This window comes from Hippocampus guttulatus, chromosome 15 (assembly GCF_054856545.1).
Source record: "Hippocampus guttulatus isolate MCC_2025c chromosome 15, RoL_Hgut_1.0, whole genome shotgun sequence".
Lineage (NCBI taxonomy): Eukaryota > Metazoa > Chordata > Actinopteri > Syngnathiformes > Syngnathidae > Hippocampus > Hippocampus guttulatus.
The window spans coordinates 14,987,957-15,012,399 of record NC_141275.1 but is presented as its reverse complement, the minus strand read 5'-3'; the positions used below and the strand labels follow the sequence as shown (position 1 = coordinate 15,012,399).

The following is a 24,443-nucleotide window of genomic DNA, read 5'->3' as shown; positions in this document are numbered from 1 at the left end:
CAAAAAAGTCAAAACCAAAATGCACCCACTTCCTCCTTTGCTGAGCTGAGGCCTAAAACTCAAAATTGAATGAACTTTCGAGGCAATCATTCCCCAACCCAAATATTGGTCACATTTTGCGCATATTCTTTCTAAACACCTTTTAGGTGGGGAGGGCCTGTTTTACAAATTACATGCTGACTTTTTGCATCAAGTGTCAGGGCCCCCTCGCTCCTCCTCCTCGAGCTCAGTCCAAGTCAGCCTGAGCATGAGTCGTGACATAGCAAACGCTGCCCACATGGCTCCCGATACTCACCGCTGCACTTTTCCCGCCGGGACTATTTAATTGATTAATTCCAGTATGGCGGTGAAAACGCCGCTGCGGAGGTCTTTCAGCGAGCATGTGAAAGTTTCCACCAACAGGGCTCGGGACGTCTTCTGGAGGAGTGTGAGGGAGAGGCGACTGTGGGGTGAGTCGCGATGGCAACGGCCACTGTCCGCTTTTTTAAAAAAGCCTCCCCCCCCTGCCCCGGGACAATGTTACCCTGAATGTGGCTCGTGGAGTTTCTGGAATTCCAAATATTTTTAAAAAGTTGAAAAAAATACTAAGACAACACAAATGCCAATTCTCTATATTCGGTTGTGTCATGACTGCCAATTACAAATGATTTACTTCCCAATTTTGTGATTCTTTTTTTTGGGGGGGGGGGGGTTAGATCCCCGTACCCCCATTTTCACTGTTTGGTATTTGTCTATTTGCAGATGTTTTTTGTTCTGTCGGGCCGAATTTTGGTAAAATTTTACACATTTATAAATCCATGCATTAAAAATGTTGAGCAATTTAAAGTTGTCGAAAATGTTTCACGATGTCATATGAATGGATGATCTTCAGAAAAGCGATAATTTGGATGGTTCAAGGATTCCACCCGACGCTCCCTTTTTGCAGTCAAGCAGCAGCACCTGATGGTTGCAGCCAAGTAGCGCACTCCATCACAACGTGATAAATTATGCAAGAATTGTCGTGGAAGACGGTTCTATTCGTCAACCGGAATCCAGCCAGCCGTTTTTCAACGGGGAGGTGCGGCTGGCTTTTCTGTGGCCTTCAGATTTGTAAACCACTGAAATGACTCACAGGTCGCTGTAGATGGCAATGTTGCTTCAGATTTTGAGTAGAAGTTACAGATCAGACTGTGAATCTCGATTCGTCAATTAGGAGGGAGAGAAATGCCACCTTGTTGGGAATCGGGCAAGTTTAGGCACCTCAAACTCGAAGGATGAAGGAAGGGTGAATCTGCTTTTATTAATTGGACACAATTTGCTGTTATCTCATCGCGAACCACTCGAGTCCAAGTTGAATCCAGGTTGATGAAAATGTAATTGCAAATTTTTTTGTATACATCGATAAAAAGGATATCCCCCCCCCCCTGCCTCCCCCCCAAAAAACTCTCAGCCCTTTGCCCAACATTTTAAAGTGACGTGTAAAACGTTAAATTTGAAACTGCGCAGAACCTTTTTCCATTTTCCCAATTTAAAACCGTTCCCAGCTGTCTCACGAACACTTTCGTTAAAAGACCCTCAAGGTATTTGTGAAGTTTATGAGATGAGTTAGAAAATCTCTGCATCCTGTTTGAATGTCTTGTTAGGAATAAATCCATCTTTTATTTGTTTGCCAAGGACATGCAAATTAATTCTCAAACATTTAAATGCAATTCCGGGCAAATGTGTGGTTTGACTAAGGCGGTTGGGGGGGGAAGCAGCTCTTTTGATCTACTGCACCATAACTGCTCAGTAGCTAAAGTTTTATTTGGGTTGTTAATTTTTTTTTTTTTTAAATGAAGTGTTAACAAGATGTGAAATTGCAGTTGGAGGAGAAATTTAAAAAGTAAGAGTAAGATCTGGAGTTTTCTAGTAAGCAGCCTACTCAAAAAAAAACAAAAAGCAGTCATCAAAGTGTATTGTGGGGCTGCGCTCTCCGGCCCCCACATCCACAAAAGAGTTGCGAGCGACCACTGATTGGCCGTTTCACGACTGATTTGACGCTGCGGTTGGTATTTCTGACGCCGGCGGGAGTCGTGCGTGGGGGCTTGCGAAAATCAGTGGGGGGGTTTTTTGTTTAGTTTTTTTGCATCGTGTGTGATGAAAATTGAGTCTTCCATTATTTAATACATTTTCGGTACGGCGGACCTGTTTTGGCCGCCCGGCTGCTAAACATCAATGTGACCCCGCCCCCCATGCTCTGATGGGACCTTCCTCAAGGCAGGCGGCGATCTCGGGTGTAAAGTTGGAATCGAGGGGGCTCCGAATTGTGCGGCAGTGAAGCTCTAAGCTGCTTTGTCTTTGCACATCAACTGTGTGCCTTTTTTTTTTTTTTTTTTTTTTGCTTCCCTGAGAATGTTGACACGAGATCCAGCTGCGCGCGCTCGAAAGTCAACACATGATGTCAGAGTGGCGGGCCGATTGGCAGAGGCGCGTTATGTAACTTGCCGCTTCACGACGATCACGGCATCCGAGGAAGAACCCCCCCAACTTGTGTGTCGCCAAAATAATAATAATCGTCAAAGAGCCATTTTTTGCGGTTTCCTCCTTTGCCCCAGTTGGCCTCGCGAGGATGAAGGCGGCGGGCTGCATTTTTTTTGGGGGGGGGGGGGGTTAATGATTGAAAGATGGACAGTCAACGTTGACCTCATTAGTGTTCTTGCCTTGCGAAACCGATTTATTGGGAACGTGCGCTGGCTCGCCCCGTCCCGTCAGCCTCGTCTTCATCATCCCCCGTGTCTCAATATTTACGCCTGCGTAACTCCCGGTCCAAATAAGGTCTCTGACCCGAAGCGGCGCGGCAAACAAACGTCTTTGCGCAGGCGCCTTCTGTAAACGTCTCTCTCGCGCCTGCGTTTGGTCCGTCGATGGTTGTGACGCTTTCCAGAAGCCCCGACGCCAACCGAGAATGTGAAACGATGTCTGTCGGCCTGCAAATCTCCGCAGGAGCGGCGCTCTTCTGTCGTAATATGGCAGGATGCATTCAATCCGGTTTTATCAGGTCGCCCCCCCCCCCCTGGCAGCAGCAACGGCGGTTTTGCGCCGGACAGCCTTGAATGCCCGTAAATTAACCTCGACCCGCAGCAAACGCGAGTCTCGGCGGGACGAGCCAGTGAGGAAGTCTGATAGTTGGGCCTTTAAATGTTCCTCTGCGGGGAATTCAAACATTTCCCGCTTGTGTTTGGTGATGTAGTGCTGAAGGAAACGCGGGCTGAAAACTTTGTTCGTGATTAGGAAGAATAGAATTGCCCGCCGCGCCGGTTGAAGAAAATTATTTTTGACTTGACTTTTTTTTTTTTTTCCTCTCTCCCCCCCAGTCCAAATACAGCGAGTGGGTCGTTTGCTTTTTTACGACAGAGTTCCGTCCCTAATATTTCTCTGAAAAGCAATCAGGCCGTAAACATAAAACAATGCAACGATAATCACCAAGCGGGGGTGGTAATTGCGCCACATGGCAAAAAAAGAAAGCCAACCCCCCCCCCCCAACACTTTTTCAAACGGTTATTTCCTGTCAGAGGAAACGCTCGCCGGTGATGACGCAACACCTTTTCACATCCTTACGCAACGAAGTCACTCGGCGACGTAACAGACGCACGGGTGCTCTGAGCTAAAGCTACTCGGAGGAATCAATGCGACGTCCGCTTTTGATTTCCGCCCAGCCCGCAGCAGAAACGGAGCTTTTCGACCTGGGGGGCAACAACCAATTGCTTTTGTTTCGATACGCTCAGCAGATGTCGTCGCGGCCGCCCCGATTCCCTCCCGAGTGACTTCCTCCTCTTCTCCCACCTCAGATCTTTCGTTCGACGTCATCCGCGCTTCTTCTTTCCCGCTGCTTCACTTGCCCGCTCGGCGGTATGCCGTCTCCGTTACAGGCTCGGGGGGGGGGGGGGGGGGGACTATGCGGGTTCCCGCTCTTCTTTTGTTATTCACGTTAACAAAAAAAAAAAAAAAAGTGAAATATGGAATTTATATTTCCATTAACCATATGGAATAGAAATATACGGGATTCCCATTTCCAGTTCCTGCAAGAGGGCGTTCGAAAAGAGGGCCTGTTTGAGTGATTTACATTTTCAGAAAACTTGCTTGCTTTCGTTCTTTGCCATTTAAGGCCCACTCGAGTCCGTTTCGTCGATTATCGTTCATAATTCGCGACTTTGGGTGCGCTCTGGGCTTCGGGTCAGGGTGCAGCGTTGGGGTTCGGGTCGGCTTTGGCTCAGAGTACGGTCGTAGCCGCGAGATTTTGCTCGCGTCGGCGTTTGACGGGGAGCTTCCTTTTTTTATCTTAAGCTAGAACTACCGCTACGTTTGTTTTGTTTTCAGACATATCTCATTGGAGTGGATAAAAGAGGACGGCAAACGGAGTCTCCGCAATAAAGCTCCGCCTCCTTTGCCAGCTAATTTGCTCTTCTCTTGGCGTGAAATCCAACCTTGCTCATTTGGTGACAGCCTTAATAAGAGTCGGACGAGATGTCCAGCCGGGGTCGCGCCTTTGTGATTGTCCGCTCGCTAATGATCTGATCTTGTTTTCTTCCTCGCGGCGTGTGTGTGTTTGATTGTGTGAGCTCAGCAGGGATTTGAGATTTTGGCCAAAAGAGAGGACCTACAAAAAAATAAAAATAAAAATAAAAACAGTCAACAGTCTCAGCATCTGTCACGTGGAGATGAAAGCCCATTGCGTACAAACAAACTCACCTCTGCGCAACCTCAAAGATTTTTCCATTTGCAATCTCGGCGTACACACACGCACACACACACACACGGAAACGACTTTTTGTGGTCTCAAAATGAGGACGAAAGATGTTTCTCCCATGGGCATCCGTATGTTTACCCCCGCCCCGAGAGGAAGGCGACGTGCACCCCCCCCCTACACTGGACACCTGTTAGGCGACATTCAATTTGCAGTTAACGCGTTTTCCATTTGCAGTTAGTTGGCTGAATGGCAGACGTACGAGCTCGCTCAAACGTTTCATGACTCGGACCCCCCCCACCCCCGCATGATTTCAAGCAAAAATCGGTGACGGGGAGGAATCGGGCTTTGAAAGATTTCCCCGGAAATTTCCTTCCGGAGCGGTGAAACGAAATTGCAAGTGACGCCTTCGCATGTTAATCAAGCGTGATGTCATTTATCGGGGCAACCACGTCACGCGCCGGCTGATGATTTGCAAGGGAGGAAGGCGGGGGCATTTAAAAAAAAATAAAAAAATCTTGGCTGCAATCTTTTCCATGCGACAGATTTTAAGATGATGTTTTCTAAAAAACAAACAACAACAAAATCTAGCGGCCCACCTCGCTGGCTAAAATGTTTGTGCACTTGTCGTTTTTTGTTGGGACAGCAGACACGAGCAGTTTCCCGCCGTCCCGGTTGCGCTCGGAAGTCCGCTTTGGCCGTGTTTTTCGCATTCCAAACAAGTCTGCGCCTTTTCCCGAATTGCCCATTTTTCTCTTTTCTGCCATTTTTCGGATCCTCCACATTTGCCATCTTATTCCAGTTGATCATCACAGTCTCCAAAATTGCCAACTTCATGGAGACATTTTCCCCCTAAAATTCCTCCTCGCTAACCAAGTTCAGCACCGGCTCTTATTTTCCATTTTTCATTTTTGGGGCGCATTGTGCGACTGTCCCCAAACACGAAGCCCCTTTTCATGCCGTTGCGGCGAAGCTCCGTTCACGGATGCTTTAATTACATTTCTTCCTGAGGTGGCGCAGCAATCTGTCGCGCTCCCACGGCGAAAGAATAAAAAAGTTGAACCCCTCCGTCTCGCAGGGTAAAGTAATTGTTTTCTCTTCTTGCCGCCCTCCCCAAACCTCCGCAATGGTGCCACTCTGCCAACGTCAAAACATGCCGCGGGAGTTGCGCGCGTCGGACTCAATTAGAGTCGTTGCGTTTTGACGGCGCCTCCCCGGCAGTCATGAATCAATCCATTATTTTCTTTCCCCCGAATGGAACGCGGCAAACGCGGTCAAATGCCTCCCCTTAGAGCCCACTAACGCGGTTCGGAGGCAAGCCTCATTTGCATTTTGCTGCCTGCTAAATCCCCGACGCTTTGTTGTGTAGCGTCGTTTGTTGACACTTTCACATGGGATGTTCGGAAGCGACAATCACCTCGAATCTGTTCTCCTTCCTGGTTAGTTCAGTTGCAGCAAAACTCGTCAGGCCTGAATTGTTGACGTCTCTTCCGGATGTACTTTTGTATTGCTTCATCTCTTCATACTCCCGTGGCGAGATGCTTTCGATTTTCCGTCGGCGCGTGGCCGTTCGTTAGCGTTCTCCCAAAAAGCCCCCCGTGGAGCGAAGCGGCAGGGGGCCCGTTGAACGGCGATCCGATTGTCGCGGCCCTTGAGGGAAAACAACAGTTGGCAATTCGGCGAGTGAACAATGGCGCGCCATTGTTTTCCTTTCGCCGCCGGTTCTCGGTGCCGCGCTCAATTTGCGGCGACCTCTTTCAATCAGACCGGGGCGGAGGTGCGGCGTGAAATTGTAGGGAAACCACAACCACGGCGGGGATGGATGAAACGGAGACTTTCATTTACTTTCACTCAGATAACGATGCTTTTTTTTTTTTTGTGTGTGTGTGGGGGGGGGGGGGGGGGGGGTTGGGTGGGTTAATATTCTTCTCACCGGAGATGAATTGAAGTGTCCCAAGAGTTGTTGTGTGTCCTCTCGACTTATATGAGCATATCCACCTTCTCTCCTTGACAGATTGTCTCTCCCCATTTAACGACACCCCCGCCCCTCCCCCCAAACCATTTTCACAATGATAAATAAATAGGCCACTCGGATGGCTGGTGTCACACTGTAGCGGCGCTATGCTACCACCAGGTGCCGTATCCGAATCAAAACAGAAACGTCCGAGGGCAGCGGCGGGAAGTGCGCAAGTCGACTTTTCCCAGTTCCTCTTCTGGAGACTGACTGACTTTACCCCCCCATTTGAATGCAGATATCTTTCCTGCGTCCTTTCAAGTTCCCTGAATGATGACGTGATTTATTTACCTTTTTTCCGTCAACAAAGACGTCAAGCCAATCGCGTGCCAGATCTTGATTGATTGATAGATTGAGAAGAGACTAAAAGGGAGTGCGGTTGATGTGCAGACAAAGTTTCAAAGAAGTTATCAAGATGGGTTTGCAAACAAACCAAAAAAAAAAAAAGAGCAAAGACACACAAACACACCAAAACTATTTTTAAACAATAAATCACAACCCCCGCAGTTCATAAAATGTCATCCTCCATGTAATGTCAAGTAAATTGAACCGCGGAATGGAAAAATCTGTTGACCTATGGCAGAATATCAACTTCACTCTTGCGCCGTGTCAAAAATAGTCGGACCAGCAGGAGCGGCAGCGGAATAACTTTCAGTGACCCACTTCCAGTCTTTGTGTTGGCGGATGTTTTTTTTTTTTTTTTTTTGAACCCACAAGACCATAAATACACACACACACACACACACACGCACAAACATATTCTGCTGGCTGCTCTAATCGTTCGGTTCCACACAGCGTCTGCTAGCGTAGCATTAGCCTAAATACATACAGTATGTCTAATTGGGCCTGTAGCACGTTGGCCTCGTTTCTCTGCGAGGAAAAGATAGCTGCTATTCGGCGGTCTCTGCCGCCAATTACACTTATCGTATTGGTTTCAAATAGTGTCTGCAAATGTTTATTTACCCAGCTGCAATTGGATGCGGTTTGGGAATAAATTGACTTTTGACTTCCGGGTCTTAATTGCTGCGTGACCAAGCTCGTGACTCAATGTATTCATCTTCGATCGAGTGAAGTGCCATTCATCCATTCCGGCACCCTAAAATTATTATTTTTGCATGTTCTAACCATATAAAAACAAAATAATGGAGAAATACGAAGAAAGAAACTGGTTGGTTCTACAAAGCAAACAGTATTTATTTTAGGACAAGCCATCTCAGAGCGACTGTCGTGTTGTATGTATGATTTTAAGGGGCGTGGCCTGGTGAGCAATGCCAGGAACAAGGCCAGTTAGTTTTTGTGTCCAAATGTGAGTTTGGATGGTTTTTCATTTTGCATTGCAAGTTGTCAGGACTGGAAAGTTCGCAGCAGTATTTGCCCTTGGTCACGATTTTTCATTTGCACTGTCACATCCCGAACAAAAGCCACCTCAAGGAGGCACGGCGCTCTTGTTAAAGGGCTTATGTCTTCCGACATGACGGTATTATGCATTCCGTGCCGTGTCATCCCTTTCTCAGTCCACCTTTTGCCATGGCCATCGCTCCCCCAAAGCCGCGAAGATCCTCCCTTGAATGTCATGATGTTTTCAGGCGACTGATTTTCGATAGGGAAAGATGGCCTAACCTTTTGGGCGCCAAAGCCCTCGCGCCGCCCACATCGGAGGAGGCGGACCTCTCGGATCGGGTAGGGTGAAGGTAGCGACCCGCGTGCAGATGCGAGTCAACCGCATTTGTCGCTTTGCGGGTTGTCGAACACCAACTTGGAATGGCACCCATATAAACAGACACATAAAAGTAGGGGGAGCGCCACCCTCACGAGATGTTGGAATTTGTCCAAATAGTTGTGGCTTTTGGGGCGGGGCCCGATGTCAAAAGTTTCATGATCATTTCGGGCATGCGCCCAAAATTGTCCGGAATCGGCACGGCCCGAAGCAACGTCTTTCGGACTCGTCAGAATCCCGTTTTGAAACCGTTTGAATTTTCATTCGACATATCGATCATTTTCAATCTGGCGACAGCCATCTCCAGCTTCTTTCGACCCGTTTAAAACTTTGCGCGATAGATCCGAAAGTATATCTTGACCTGACGCGAATCGATGACCTCTTGAACTGTAAAATGCCGAGGCTAATTGACCCCCTGCGCATGTCCGACTGGAGCTACAAATATCGGTGCGACGCGTGCAAGAGGCTTTGCATCCGTTTGCAATGTGCGGGACTCATTTTTCACCCTCACCGTTAATGACTCTCGGGTACTTTTGAAAGCAATTTGTCGTCCCGTCGGCTGCGTGACGACGTTGTAATTCAACGAGGTCGGCGGATGCAGTCAAAGACATTCCGCACTGCTCAGTGAGTGCGTTCTGCGCCCCCCCCCCCCCCCCGAGTACGGCGGCCAAAATGTGTGTCGTGCCAAAATCACGGAGGACCTTCTCCTGCAGGAATAATCGATCCAAAAAGCGGTGCCATTTAAAGCCCAAAGAGAGACGAGCGGCGTGACGTCACCATCAATCGGGAGGGGAACGGTCATACCGGGGGAATGTGGGTGCAAGTTTCCTCAAAAAGTGCTCAGAATCCCCAAAACGTGAAGTCCCGGGCAGACAGCCAACACTGCCATCATCACCCGAGCTCCCGTTCAGTCCCTAAAGCTGCCAAAAGGACACTGCTGGGGGATTTAGAGCCGGGACAAAAGAGTCAATTCAACATTTACCGATTCAATTTGGCTCCCCCTTCACATCGAAGCGGATTATGAATGGCCAATAATGACGCAGGCCACTTTTTTTTTTTTTTTTGGGGGGGGGGGTGAGTTTCTCTTGTTCCCCAGATATCGGTCATTGTCCCCCCCCCCCCCCCCCCCCCAGATTTACAGGGCTCAGGAGAAAAAAGCGCCACCTTCATTAACTGCTGCCAGACTAATTGAAGGTCTGGCGTGGAACTTTTTAACGGCGCGGGAAAGTCATCACTGTTTACATTTGGACGCAATAACACCAGTTGTCATGCGTTTCGTTTCTGTCCCGCTTGTCCTCGTTCGGGTCACGGCTAACTGGAGTTGAGCCCGGTCGACTCTTGGCAAGAGAAGTCGGCTGCACCCCTGCGCGGCTCGGCAGACCATTTCGGGCCCGCTGCAGGGGTAGAAAAGCGTTCACGCCAGATGACTTTTGCTCACCCTGGCCTGCTTGCCAGTCAATCACAGGGCACGAGTGACCCCCCCCCCCCCCCCCCACCTCCCTCCCCAAGCTCAGACAGATGAGCAGAAATGACGAGCGGCAACAATCACGGGCGGTCTTCTCTGGAAGGCGGCGATTAATCACCGAGGCATTTCCCGAGCGGGCCAGCCAGGACGGTTCCTCAGCCGCTTCGATGGAAGTCTGCGTTTGTCGCGCGGATCGCCGTGTTCTGGGCAGAGACTTCCTCTTGCTAAACGTTCGCTTGGCGGTGTCACCGGGGGACCCGAAAGAATGCGGGCCAAAGGCTTTTCAGTGTAAATCCCACCGCAGCCAAGACTTTGATTTTGCAAGCGAAATGCATTCCGCTGAAGGTGAACAAGAACATTTTTCAGATTTGGATTCATCTTTTCCAAGTTACCATTATTTGCAACAAAGGGCTGCCAACACAATTGAACAAAGACATCCAAGTTGCTGTTGACCGTCTAATGTTTATTTATTTTTTAAAAAAGGCACCTTTCTCACTCTATAATTGTAAGCCCAATACCCACAAGGGTTATGTGACGGCAAACACGTGGCTCATAATTGGCATCCAAATGGGGGGGTGGGTTGTCAGGTGTGTGTGAAGCAACCATCAGCGCTTTCCGAATGGGGCTTCACACGTCCTTATTTAGTGTTCCCCAAAAGCGGCCATGACTCAAATGTTTGTGTGGCTATATTTAGTTGAGGTTGGCACCACAGACCCCCACCCCCTCCACCCCCCACGTCACACTTCCACCGAACCCTCAAGTGGCTTCAGGTGGGGGCTGACCTGACTCACTGTTTAGTTTTTTTTTTTTTTTTCTCCAAGGCTGGGTTAGAATTTGCAAACCCGAATCGGGCTGTAAGTCCGGTAATGGCATCCCATCCTCCGAAGACGCTTCCTGAGGCTGCGCAGGCGCCTGGCAGCGTCGCCGGTTTTCCATCAAGCACCTGAACAAAAACACTTTATTTATAGTGTCGTCAACAAGGACACTTTGTTATGTGGTCCTTGGCTAAGGGAGAACCTCGTGAGTTAGCTTGCTTCTGACACTTTGCGATCCTTCATAAAGACATTTCTCCCCCTTTATTTTTTGACAGAAAATGAGGTGAACGCGCCGATCACACTGGGACGCGGGCAAAAGTCTCAAGGACTGCCCGAATGAAGTCCACCGTTTGGATTTGAATCGGCCATGTTTAAGTGGTTAGCATGTCTGTCTTCCAATTTGGAGGTTGAGGGTCTCTTCAAGAAAGAGACTCCCGAGTTGTTTTGAGGTGTGAATGTGAGCGTGCGTCGACTGCGGGGGGGGGGGGGGGGGCACCAACTCGTTCCGGGCCTGGAGGGCACATTTCCTGCCTGATTTAGACTCACCTGATTCCAATGCTTCGCTCATCGGCAAGCTAGCTGACTGAGCAGCCAGGACTCACCCCCTTTTGGATGGCGAAAGCTAACGCTACTGTCACACGTTCTCAAAACGGAGCGCTGTGCACAGGGTGAGGCGAAAACTCAAGAGGGAAGGACGCTTCCTGTCCGACTGAGTCGGAAATGCCGAACCCCAAAGCTTCTGAAGCTGCCTTCAGATTAGACACACACACACACCAGTAAACTGGGACACACCCCAGAGCACACAAGTAAGCAGCCATGCGAAGTTTGCTGGGGTAAACATGTCACGCACATCCCTTCGCAAGCGTATGACTGTCTGGCTGGCTGGAACGCACACACACACACACACACACACACACACACACACACACATACTGTGAAACTCCCATCCGCTGGGAGTATTGTTGGATTCTTCCTCTTCTGACGCCCGCCAGCCTCAGGAAAAGGAAATGCAGTCTTGTGTAACCTTTCCACACAGATACAGAAAGAGAGAGTCCCCCCCCCCCCCCCCCCCCGCCCCCGATCGATCCTGGTCTAGACGTGTTTTACCAATGGAGGCCAAAGTTGAGGGTTGTGTAGGAAGTTGCTAGTAAAGTGTAACTTGTCTGACAGTCTGAGACCTCTGACCGAATAATCAATGACAGGTCCTCGGTTTAAGACAGAGTTGCGTTTTCAACGAGGGCGGAAAAATTTGCACTTAAGCGTTCCGACTGAATGCTGGAATCTCTCCGAGGTGGCAAATGTAATCAGCTTCTGGACTTAAGTAGTGGGAAAAAAAAAAAGATATCGGTCAAAGTAGCGCCATCAATTTTAAATGACAATGCCCAACGCGGGGGACACACACACACGCGCCTGTTTTGACGAAATAAGGAGACAAAGCTCCAGAAATCTGTTTTCAAACGGAGGAATGTAACGGAAAGTTTTGCGGCAGCGCCGTGCGTCTCCTCTCGACGAACTCTGGGAAAACTTGATGAGACGCTCTTTTGCTCCATCACTCGGAAATTAATGTAGCGATTCGCTGAGACCTCGCTTCGGCTCTTTTAAGAGTTTACTCACATTTGAAAGCCCGCGCGCTAACACCTATGCGATAAACGCAAGGCCATTAGCGCTAATGGCATGCCTTGAACTGAGTGCTGATGAAACCCCGAAGAAGTCCCGTACAGGCTGTGTGAGTGCACGCCGAGGACTTGACGCCTTCTCATTTTGGTTGCGTGCTGCTTTTCCAATGCTAATCTTGTTAATGACCTTGTTCTCGCTCTTTGTTAATCGTACAATCCGAGACAATGAAATTGCGCGCTGTTGTGCTAATGGACGTGACCGCGCAATGGTTTTGACTCTTTCCTTCAGATTCCCCCCCACCCCACGCAAAGTTCCTTACGACTTTTTCCGAACCAGAGAAAAGCAAAGCATTAGCCGTCTCAGGAGAATGTGAAAGGCATATGCTTCTGTTGATCGCACTGCTGATCGACAATTTAAATTGGTGTCAAGCGAGGGGTAAAAAGTTCAACAAAAAGACGTCTGACGTGAGCCCTGGTGTGGCTGCTGTAGAGTGCCTCGTTGTCGCGGCGTTGAAAAGTTGTACGACAACCTCCAGGGGCCGGAGGCTTCGGGCAGAAAGTTCAAAGATGTCGTCGGCATCCTGGTATTTGATTAGCGGTTGACGGTTGAGAGGATCGTGGTTTCAACACTTTGAGTGGACACGTCCACAGCACTGAGGAGGGGAGAGAACTGCTTGATGTTGAAGCAGCATTTGATTTTTCTTTTTTTCTTTTTAATAATTCCAATATGGACACTTTTCTGTGAAAATGTAGAAGACATTTATTTTCATTTTGCAGGGATTTGAAATATTTCCATTTTGACGTCTTTTGGATCACTGCATCCAAAGTCATCAAATCTCTGGGTGAAAGAATCGCCATTTGAGTTATTTGTACTGCCGTCAAAAGATGTCAAATTTGACCGTGGCAGTATGTAGCGATTAAACTTTGGCGTGGGTTATTTTTTATTATTTTTTTTGCTCTGAGCCATATTTTAAAAAATCCATGTGAGCGACAACTTTGCTGCATCCGACTTGACTTTCCGAAATGACCCTCCTGCCCGGCATGCCGTTAAAAAAAAAATCCCAGAAAAATTCAACTGGTAAATTTCCCGCTGGTGCTCACATGTCGGAAGCACCCCCCCTCCCCCCACTCAAGAGGGTTATTTTTAGGACACTGCCCCCCACCCTCCCCGCCTCCTTTTCCCTGCTGTTTGGATGGTCTGGTCCTGACCAGAGGAAGAGGAGTGGCAGGGAGGGGAAATGGTGAACAATGACTTTATGAACGTGATGCCCGACACAAGCAACACATCAAGACTTAACTGCGGCGCTCCAACTCAGGATATATATTTCCCACTTTGGATTTAATTCTTTTTAACCTCCCTATTTTTATTTTTATTATTATTTTTTTTTTGGTGGGCTGCATTTTATCACATCCAAATGGAAGTTTGCTAATAAGCTTCAAGCATGTTAATCCCAAGTGAGTATGCGTTTGACTTATAACAGAATGTTTGTCTTTGATGGCAGCTGCTATTTAATAGGCCTCCACGAGCTAAGCGGGCGATTGGCATTTAATTAGCATCGTGAGTAGTCATTAATGAGACGCCGATGCAGCCTCTGCCTGCTGTAAGTGTGTCCTTCGCCAACGTCTGTTTGCTAGAGCGGAAGCTTTTTTTTTTTATTTTATTTTATTTTTTTTCGTGAGAGCCACGATCAGCTTAAAAAGTGCAAAAATGTCGGTTGTATGCCTGTGTGGGGAGGGGGGGTTATTGCTTTAAAATAAAATCTCCAAAATCCGATATTTGTTTCCAATGTTTTTTTGGGGAAAAAAAGCAAATGACTCTTAACCTTATTACCCGGTTTTGCTCTTTGTTTTTTTTTTTCTCCCCAATGTCAACCTGCCCAGAAATAATAACGATTCATTCATTAAACTGACCCAAAAAAGACTCAGTGTATCGTTGTCAAGTTATACACCGAAATGTTCAACCAAACCATGTTATTCGGTCCAAAGAAAGTCCTCTATTTTAATGCTAACATGCGAAAGGTGGTCGATGGGCAAATAGAAACTAGCATCGGTGTAACAGTAATTGTAAACCTTCCAACGCCTGCTGCTCGAACCTACATCGAGCAGCGTCGCGTACAAACAGTTCTGCTCCTTTGTAACGACGATGACTGAATCGTGGTTGGCCTTCTCTGCCTCTTCTTCTTATGCCTTCGTCGCCTGCTCTCTGGCATGTTGCGGCGCAAAGCGAAAATCGTTTGAAAATCAGCAACAACAACAAATAACCACGTCACTCTCGTTCCTGTTTTGTCTTTATCGTGGCATGTTTCTGTTGAGAGAGTTTTACACACGAAATGTGGATTCCAACGTGCTGCTCTTCAGTGGAGTTGAACTTCTGCAGTGAAATTACAGACGTATCACCAACTAAGTTCTTTTGTTTGTCCCCCTCCAATCAGTGGTTCATCCGTGTCGACACTTTTTAGACTCTTTGTGCTGTCTTCCTGTCAGTTGGAGTCGAGAGCATTCTTGATCACGTATAGAGCGAGGCGGCTACAAATGCAAAAAGGAATCAACAACACGCCGCATCACGATCTGTTTTGTTTGGGGGAGAGAGAGAACTCCCCCCCCCCCCAACAATTCCCCAGCCGTCGCTCCAATTTGCTTCACCCTAACTCGGGAGGGTTTATCTCAACTCATTAGAGCTCGGCGCGGAACTACAAACTCTTTTGGGGCGCGGGGGGAAGTGGGGGGGGGGGGCGGTATTCAATGGAGCAATCTTTCCGCTGGAGTGTACTTTGTACAAGTGTTGTTAGCAACGGATGGCAACGAGAGTGCTGGCATGAGTACGCAGAAGCCAGATTGTTGACGGTCTCCATGCAGTCATGCTGCGGCCCGATTATCCCGCGGTGGACACGCGTGATCGAGAATGCGGTTGAATTTGAGCCTTTCTCCCTCTGCCAATCTGAGTCAGCAAAGGCCCCCGATGACCTGATGTTCTCTAAAAGATGATCTTGAGGCCCGATGATCTCGCGCTGTGGGGAGGGTGAGCAAAGGCCAGGTTCTGCGGCGTCTGTGAAAGATCATCCTGAGTGTTATCGATGTCCGCTGTGCGATGTGCTGTAGATTCCTTACCTGTGAAACCCTTTTTTTTTTCAACGTGTCTTTCAGCATGCGGAAGTTGGCCAGAGTCTTAACAAAATGCCCTTGGAAAAGAGATGTTTCAACAAATTGACAAACAGCCCTTTGCTCCTGCTTTTTGCTTGCTGTTTGCTCTTCAATAAAGTACAGGAGGTTTCCGGGAGTAGAGCAGGTTAAAAAAAAACACGAGTCAAAAGGTTAATTAAGAGCTTTTTCTTTTGTGCATATTTATGCAGAATGTGATTACATTTTCTCTCGGGAAATTAAGATGGAGTCAGGGGTGGGGGCTGGGGGGCATCTCTCACAATCAAAGCGGACAAGCAAAATACATCAAGGCATCGTTCTGGCTTTGTTGAGTCCACAAAAAAATACATTTGGCGCACAAAGATTGGGGGCTCCTCCATGACCTGGATGACCGAGAATCTCCAGAGAACACACACCCCACTCGAGCAGTGGTGTTTCTGAAGCTTGCTCGGAACTTAAATTTGGCTCGCTACACAAAGCAAAACATCAACCACACTCGTGACTTCAAAAACGTGTGACCTTTTATGGGAGGGTTTCCGGGTAGAAGACTTTGAAGACGTGCCCAATTGCAGCTAACGGGACGCTAGCTGAGGGACTTCACAGCAACTAACGAACAAGCGATAAGGAGATCAAAACCGCCCCTTGAAGGTGCGATATTGTTGGAATATGCCCCCAAGTTATGTAAAAAAAATTCTAATGGACAGAAATAGAAAAGCAGGAGAGCGCGTAGCTTGAAAATGACGCTAATTCACTCTTGGCCTAATTAGTTTGTGGAAGTTTTAAGCGCAGGCGAGGAAGAAAACACTCCACACCTGTCAGAAACCACAGTGAAGTCTCAAGCCCAGCCCTGGCGTTCATTCATCCACCCCCTCTAGGACCCTCGTATTTACGTCAGCGATGCTATCTGCCCAGCTCCTGTTTGGCTATTAGCCCGGTCGGCTTTCTACATGACTGTGTGTGTGTCATAGGAAGTTGGTGGTGTGGCCCCTCCGGACTCCGATAAGAGATTTGGACGTGCGATGAAACACGGCCCCAGCCTCCGTAAGGCAACGCCCGGGAAGTTCTCAACATCCATATGGAAGCCGCATTTTTGTTTTTGGCCCGTAGGACCGAAGGAATATCGGCAAGAAAACCTTACATATGGTCCAGCCGCGCAGTTTCTGTCGCGCTCGTCGTCCTCATGCCGTTTGCCTTCCGTTTGGAAATGCGTCTTGGCAGTTGTCATTTCTGGTCAAGCTGGATTTCCAGCTTGAGAGTCAACATCGGACACAACTCGACTTCATGTCATTGACAATGTGTCATCTGGCGTCAGGAAGGCGCATGAGCAAATCCTTCCGGGCGGCGGCCGCCGCCGCCGCTTCTCTCTTGCTTCCAGCATTTGACATGTGAGTGCAGGGAGGGGAAACATTCACCTGTTTTACCCCTCTGTGAACTCATCGCTGGCTTCTGGGCAAATGTAGTAAGTGCTCTGCGTGAAGGTCAGGAAGATGCTGGAGAGTGTCTGAAAGGGACTTTTGTACTTTAAAATGTGAGAGACCCACAGAGACAAGGGGGGGGGGGGGGATCTAACCACTAAAAACGCCTCTATCTTGGTTATGACTGACTCGGCTGAACCACTTTGACCGCACAAGGATTTGCCTTCATAATTAGTGAAGGGGTTTAACATTTACAAATGTCGACCCTGACATTCTGAACAGATCAGGGTGCGTGGCGGGGGGGATCTCTCTTCCTACAAGATTCAGCGTGATAATCAGGTCTTGTTTACTGGGACACCGCTTGAATGTCTTCCATTGTTGGTAGCAAACATTTTCGGAGCTGATTGCAACACGCCCCTCTCTACACAATTTTCAGGATGATTTAAAAGAAGCATCCAATAATCGGGCCTTGGATGACTGAAGTGTTAAATACTATGTGTGACCCGCAAGGTAGTCAGTCACCCGTTTCTCTGTGGTTTAGTGGGGGGGGTCAAATGTCACATCTCCATTGTAAGGCCTCCCAAAATAAGCTCCGTTGTTCAGCCAAGGGGATTGTTTGACTGGTCGGGGAGAATATATGGTAGTTATATGCCGTTTTTCCTCTCGTCGAGGTCGGTAACGTTCATTTGCTCAAATGCAAAAAGCACCATTGATATGTTAAGTCCCTGCTAAATTTGTACGTTGTCACCCTGCATTCCTAATAAATTTGCATTGCATCCGAGCTGGGATTTATTGACCCGAATATTCGCAAATTCCCTTTCCCGCATCGGTGCTTCTACGCTCAGGACAGCCAGTCGGGAAATGCCGTGAAAGTGTTGTTCAAGAGAAAAGAAAAAGTAAGATAGGATGGGCCCCAGTTAGCGCACGAGTACAAACACTCGACAAATTGAATGGATACTTTTCAGACCGTCCCTTTCTCGCGCTCCACCAATCAGCGGTAATTAAAATTGTCACAGATAATTAATTGCCAGTCTGCGTCCCCCGCTCGTTTCCAACTCAAATTGAATCAAAGCTCACAAAGAGATGGCTGATTAAGTGCAAATATTTGTACTCTTAAAGCTGTCGGAGCGTGACGTGATTGCCATCGACTCAAGAATTGTTGTGTTTATTTTCTTTGCAGAGATCGAGGCAAAGGAGGCCTGCGATTGGCTACAAGCGGCCGGCTTTCCTCAGTATGCGCAGTTGTTCAAAGGTAAATAACCAGCCTCTATTTGTACCTTGAAGGACCATCGAGCCAAGTTCTGATTTCCAGTGAGGAGTAAATTGCAATCAAAGGCAAAATAGAGCCTTGATTATATTTTTGAAGTGTTTGTTCAGAAACCAGATTAATATGTACACAAGTTGCCATTCAAGGCTTTGTCAAGGAAGAGGAAGCCAGTGCCTATCTTGTGTCGGGTCCAGTGCTTTTAGTGTGGAGACAGGAAGGGGCTCCACAATATCACCGTAATCCAAAACTGATCGACTAGCCTCCTGTAGTGCTGCAGCATAGATTTCGGAGTATGTGCCAGTTTCAGAATACAAAGCGATTGTTGCAGTGTGTCAAAGGCTTGCTGGCAGATCGTAAACGGGACATGACCCAGTATTGAGCCTTGTGGAACACCCTTGGAACGTAGATAGGGAGCTACCTAGCGTCTCACATTGCTGTCGTTGGATTAGATCATTTTGAAACTGGTTAAAAGTCAAAACCAGCATCGATCAGTCTGAGTCAATCTTGATATGTTGGCGTGTCAGACTGCAGGTTTCCCATCGACGTGGAGCTCGCCAAGAGGGATCACCACTTCCTGGATAAAGATGCTCTGGATTCCCTCAGCAGGTAACACTCGGGATGATGGCAGTGGGGAATTTTTGGTTGCATTGTTTGTTTGTTTGTTTTGTCTGTTGCTGACACCACGTCAGAGCCTGGCTTCACTTGCAAATGACATGCCACAAAGAAGGCATCGAATGCCACTTTGGGAGTCCTTGAACCACTTTGCAAGTCACCGTGGCTTTCCCTGCTCAGCTTTAATGAGATTTGGACAGCGGCTCACATTTGAGCTCTCTCTCGGCTCCAAAGTTGTGTTTTGGCGGGATGTCACGGTAGATTAAAAGTGCTAGAAAAGTCATGATACACTGCCTGCTGGGAACTCAACAAGGCAGCTAATAGAAGTGAAACTTGCCAATAGAGGGCAAGTCAGAACTGCTTCAAGTGTAAATGAAACCGACTGTCGTCAACAGCGCAGTGGTGGCAAGGAACAACATCTCTGTTACTCTCCTTGACAATGTCATTCCTTTCTGTATCATGGAACCCATCTAAATAGCGAAAATGAAGTGGCCATAAGCCTTGCTGTTAAGCAATGTCATTAAAGCCATTTAATGGCTCAGTTATTTTCTCCCTAGGAGATAGTTGGAGTTTAAATTTTTTTAAAAAGTACCAAAAGGGCAATATTCTTATCTTGTTTGAAATATGTTTTAGCAGCTATTTTGAACTATAAAACCATAGCTGCAGGCAACAGTGGAAACGTGGTGTTGTTTTGGGCATGTCGTATTAACTATTAATAAATTATCCAGCAGTTTTTGGCACCTAAAGGTTGAAAATTGCACAGCTCTCAGCTTCCCTTTGACGAAATATTAGTTCTTTAGACATGTTGCAATCAAAAACTTATTATATTTACCTGATTGCCGGCTATGTCGCCAATGCGGCACTGCTGCCGTCATTTGCCAGGTGACCATTGAATTGCATCACTTTTTGACTAACTTCATCTTCCTCTTGCAGGCGACTGATCACGTTGAACAAATGTGCGGAGATGAGGCTGGACCTGCCGAAAGCGAAACATCAAGTGAGTTGTTGAGAGGGGGGAGGATGCAGGAATGATTTTGCTTGAGAGCTTGTCGTTTGCTGCTTGTGTTGAATTTCGACGTGTGTTGCAGATGATTGTTGTACAATTGTGGTGTCGGCTTTCAGAGCGATGAAGACTTTCTGGAGGACGATTTCTGCGCCATCAGCCCCAGGTGGACGCACGACAGGCTGATGCGACGATGGCTGCGCCTGGACTCCTCGACGGAATTTCTCCATTCATCTGATGCCTCAAGCTTCCCGCAGGACGTGTCTTTGTGTGACCACCGCGACGACCACCACGATGTCTGCTCCATTCGCAGTTCGAGCAGCACAGAGGGCGAACGCCAAAACCGAAAGATTCCAAAAGAGGGCGCCGATCCTAACGGAAGCACCGCGGACGACCAGGCCACCAGCCGGAGCTCCTCGCGCTGCTCCACCTCCAACAAGACCCCGTCCCTGGACATGTCGTTCAGCGGACCCCCGTCGCCTGGAGGCAGAAGTGGTGGAGGATCGTCCACCGCGAGTCTGGAAGTCTACATCATGGATAAACCACCACGCAAAAAAGGGACCAGCCTTCTGAGGAAGATGGAGAAACTGAGATTGAGAGGAACAACTGGACTCCTCTCTGCACCCAGGAACCATGCAAATCTGGCTGCGGTAGCTCGAGGGTCTGCGGATGGAAGAGGCCCCTCGAGGTGAGCATTGTTGAATTGGTGAAGTAGCTTGACTCATTGAGACAAGTGATGGTGGTGTTCCTCATGGCTCCTTTCTAGAGCTGCAGGTTTTGTGTTTTTTATGCATGGCCATAGAATCAAACAAAAAAGAAAACATGATTGATTGATGTAAAGTTTTTGCGACACTAATTGAAAGTTTTATTCATGTTTACACCTAGCTGTGCATCTTCCTCACCCTCGTCCCCTCACGCCATGAACAGCAGCAGCAGTAATAGCCACTCGGAGAGCAGCAGCGCGGTCAGCACGCCCAGCCCGGTCACGCGTGTCCGGAGTAACTGCAAACGCACCGAAATGGGTGAAGGAGTGATTCGCAACAACCACAACACAGGCACCACGGTCAGTACAAAACAAGATAGTGGACGCCTGGAAACAAATGGAAATAATCCCATATTCCGTGCGGTGTCCCACAAGGATGGATTCTCAGACATCTGCTTGTTTCTTCTATCTTAAAAGAGACCTATTATGGTATTATTCACCCCTTTATTTACCCTCTCAGGACAACAAAGACCAACTCAATAACAACAACAACAACAACATGAACCACAACAGCCTGCTCTTCCACATCCCCAATGGCCACAAACCGGGCACCTTTCCAACCACCCTCGCCCACAAGCACGCCTTCTTGTCCCCCATCATGGATCAATCCGCCGTCAACTGGAGGACGGGAAGCTTCCACGGTTACCAAGAACGACGCAGTTGTCGCCGGGGCGCGTCGTCGCTCGACACCTCACCAAGCCCACCGGATCATCGGCTGAGCGTCTACGACAATGTGCCGGACAACCAGCAGCTGTCTGAGAGCGAAGGTGGCAGCGGGGGGAGTGTTAGCGACGCGGAGAGGGTGCGGGACGAGGTGGGTACTGTGTCACCATTTATCGTTTACGGTCTTGTTACATGGTGTTTCTTTTTTTATTGTTCTTACATAGCACAGTACTACCTTACAATGGTGATGCGATCGATGTTTACATTTTGTGATTTTGCTTGAAATTCAGGTGTCTCGACTGTTGGGAAGCGAGGACGTTTTCTCGGCTCTGGACACGGTTTTGGAAAGGATCAACGACCTGCAGCAACTGGTCTCCACCTGGGCCGAGAGTCTATCCGAAGACGACTGTCAGCGAGATTCCTCTTCCGCCTCTTCTTCTGTTTCCTCCTGCTCACCTGCCAGCGGCTCCTCCGCCACCTCCCCCTGCCCTTCCTCCCCGATCCACATCCACCTGGAGGTGCAGCATTCAGAGGAGGACGAGGAGGGCTCGGAAGAGGAGGAGAGCTGCGAGAAGTCGTCGGTGAGCGAAGACGAGTCCAAGACCAGATTGCCGCAAGACCAGAGCAGGTGAGGAACCGGAAATCAGCATCGACAGTATGGACAGTAATTACAAGTCTTCCAACAAGTGCTACTTGAAGCCACACGAACAGAGCAGCAACACATAGAGAAGAAAGCATACTTTGGGCAGGTATAGCTCTTCTGTTCTTCGATGAAAGGTATTTCTGGCATTTTGTCACATTTCCCAGCCGAGCCAGCCAGCAGCTGCACTGGTCCAGTGAGCAGAGCCTTCCCTCTTTGCCAGCCAGCCCGGGCGTGGAACACCAGTCCGTCTCCCAGTTCGCTTTCCTTCAGAAGCTGGCCCTGCTCAAACTCACCGCCCTGATGGACAAATACTCGCCATCCAGCAAGCAAGGTTGGAGCTGGTAAGCACTCAGTGGCGGAGGTTGAATTCAAGCGCGTGGTGGATGATAAACAAAACATAATTGTGTGGTGACACAAGTGCGTGGGCAAAAAGGGGAACTATTTCAGGCTGCCTATTCATCTATTATTCATGGCTCAGGTGCAGACCCTGCTCCCCGGCTGTAAAATTACTCTTGAGTTATTTCAAGGGGACAGTCAAGTGTGCACTGTTAGGCACGCCTTAGTGTACAAGGACTAAGTTACATTGTAGCAAAGTCTCAGAAAATCGCTTTCATCCAGAGTTTCTGAGGTCGTCACAGGCCAAAGGTTCACAAAGATGTCGCACATTCTAAAACATTGGTATTATGCTGTACAGTGTTAGATTGGGGAAGTGGCAACAAAACAGGCCAAAATAATTTACCATTGATGCCGGCACTTTTTTTCAAGTAAATCAGGCAGCGGAAAAAAAATATCATGTTAAAATATCACAGTTCAACCTGGGTAATCTCTCAGACACAAAAAGTGATTCTATTGTATCGTAATGATAATTGGACCTTGCTGCTCAAATTAAGCCTGATTGCGGGGATGTGTGTATTGTGCACCGCTTCAGAAGTGCTAGTAATGAAAGTTTGAAAGGATTGCACAAGGAGCCACGTGGCCCATGGGAGACAACATAAGCGGCTGTGTCACAAAAGCCCCAAATGCTAAAAGGGTCTTTTTAGGAATGCAGCTGATTTTGGGTGGAGGCTCTTGATTCCGCTCAGCTTCCGAGAGGCGCTCTCGGATTCACAGGAAATGAAAAAGGGTCTGGAAGGCTTTCATGACGCCGTCGTGAAACAGGATGACGAGCTGAGCAAGAGAGTCCTTAGTGACACACACACAAAAAAAAAAATGTCCTGAAATGTACCCGGTCTTTGATCCTTTTCCATGATTTCCTGAGCATGTTTTTTTTTTTTTTTTTTTTGAGGCTGCACACATTCAACCATCAGGGACACACACGCACAATGTTCATTTGGCTCTTCCTTCAAAGGAAACACATTGGGCCATGCAGAGGATTGAGACAGTTTCCTGTGCGACTGCCCAAGCTGTTTCATGGGCTCCAAAATAAATTTGAAAAATAAAAAAATCAGATCAACGGCAGTTTTCAGGATAAGCCTTCCGGAGGACGAGCAAGGCCACAAAGGCACGACAACGCTGGGATGGTGATTGAAAAAAATCATCATTTTTAGGAGTATGAAAAAAATCTTGAATTTTTACATGACTAAAGTCGGAATTTGGCGTCCAAATTGTTGGTCCTTCTATGAAAGTGAAATCGTACAGTTATCAGAAAAGATCAAAGTTGTATGAGTCAGTCAGGGTTTTTGGACACAACATTAGAGCTTTACACAAAGAAAGTTGCAATATTATCCGAAAAAGTCATAACTGTGTGTGAATGTTGTCAGGATTTTTGGTGCAGAAAGTCTGAATGGAAGGAGCAGCAAATTTGTAGTTTCCATGAGAGTAGAATCGTACCACTGAAAAAAAAAAAAGTAGAATTCTTCTGAATGAAGTTATCATTTTAGGGCACAAAATAGTTCTATACAAACCAAATTGTAGCATTGTGTTTGTTCTAAGTTGTTTTGTTTTATTACAACAAAGGAGCGTTCCCAAGACGATGGTGCGGAAGGCCAAGGCGTCGCCTGCCAAGGCCAGGCGGGTTTTCGGAGTTCCTCTGCTCATCAACGTGCAGCAGACAGGAGAGTCTCTCCCTCCGGCCATCCTCAAAGCGCTTGTTTACCTCAGGACACAATGTTTGGACCAGGTGACTCTTACTTCAAAAATCCCGTTTTACATGTTGGACGCTAGTAAGCGCCATCTCCGGGCAGAGGAGGCGCTTCGGTCTGTCTGGCAAGCCATCAAGTCTCAATAAGCTTTGTGCGTGATTTCAGGTGGGTCTATTTCGGAAGTCGGGCTTGAAGTCTCGGATCCAGTACTTGCGTGAGATGCTGGAGTCCGACCCCGACGCCGTCTCCTATAACGGGCAGTCGGCTTTCGACGTGGCCGACTTGGTCAAGCAGTACTTCCGGGACCTGCCCGAGCCCATCTTTACCTTCAAGCTCTGCGAGTCCTTCCTACACATCTACCAATGTCAGCATCATTTCACCTCGTTATTTTGTATTGCATTTTTGTAACAAGAATGGAAATTTACCAGCAGAAAATCAAACTATCCATCCATCCATCCATTTTCCGAACCGCTTGATCCTCACTAGGGTCGCGGGGGTGCTGGAGCCTATCCCAGCTGTCTTCGGGCAG

The 24,443-nt window shown here is 48.1% G+C and overlaps 1 protein-coding gene and 1 long non-coding RNA gene across 3 annotated transcripts in view; one reads left to right on the top strand and one right to left on the bottom strand.

Moving 5' to 3' along the window:
• Positions 1–269: 269 nt before the first annotated feature.
• LOC147194138 (rho GTPase-activating protein 7) overlaps positions 270–24,443 on the top strand; it is a 28,039-nt gene continuing 3,865 nt past the window's right edge. Inside the window, exons 1-11 of one of the 2 annotated variants that reach the window (XM_086131509.1) lie at positions 270–449; positions 18,063–18,134; positions 18,674–18,755; positions 19,695–19,758; positions 19,884–20,452; positions 20,650–20,827; positions 20,988–21,341; positions 21,481–21,818; positions 21,998–22,174; positions 23,790–23,952; positions 24,080–24,278. In XM_086131509.1, the coding sequence (XP_085987635.1) occupies positions 341–449; positions 18,063–18,134; positions 18,674–18,755; positions 19,695–19,758; positions 19,884–20,452; positions 20,650–20,827; positions 20,988–21,341; positions 21,481–21,818; positions 21,998–22,174; positions 23,790–23,952; positions 24,080–24,278 (2,305 nt within the window). In that variant the 5' untranslated portion in view covers positions 270–340. Of the gene's footprint in view, positions 450–13,627; positions 13,785–18,062; positions 18,135–18,673; positions 18,756–19,694; positions 19,759–19,883; positions 20,453–20,649; positions 20,828–20,987; positions 21,342–21,480; positions 21,819–21,997; positions 22,175–23,789; positions 23,953–24,079; positions 24,279–24,443 lie in introns of those variants that run through there. The other variant, XM_086131510.1, reaches the window with a different exon arrangement.
• Positions 15,105–16,785, bottom strand: LOC147194139 (uncharacterized). The gene is made up of 3 exons (XR_015103112.1): positions 16,606–16,785; positions 15,438–15,508; positions 15,105–15,375 (listed from the first exon to the last, which is right to left on the bottom strand). It is a non-coding gene; the product is annotated as an uncharacterized LOC147194139 (long non-coding RNA).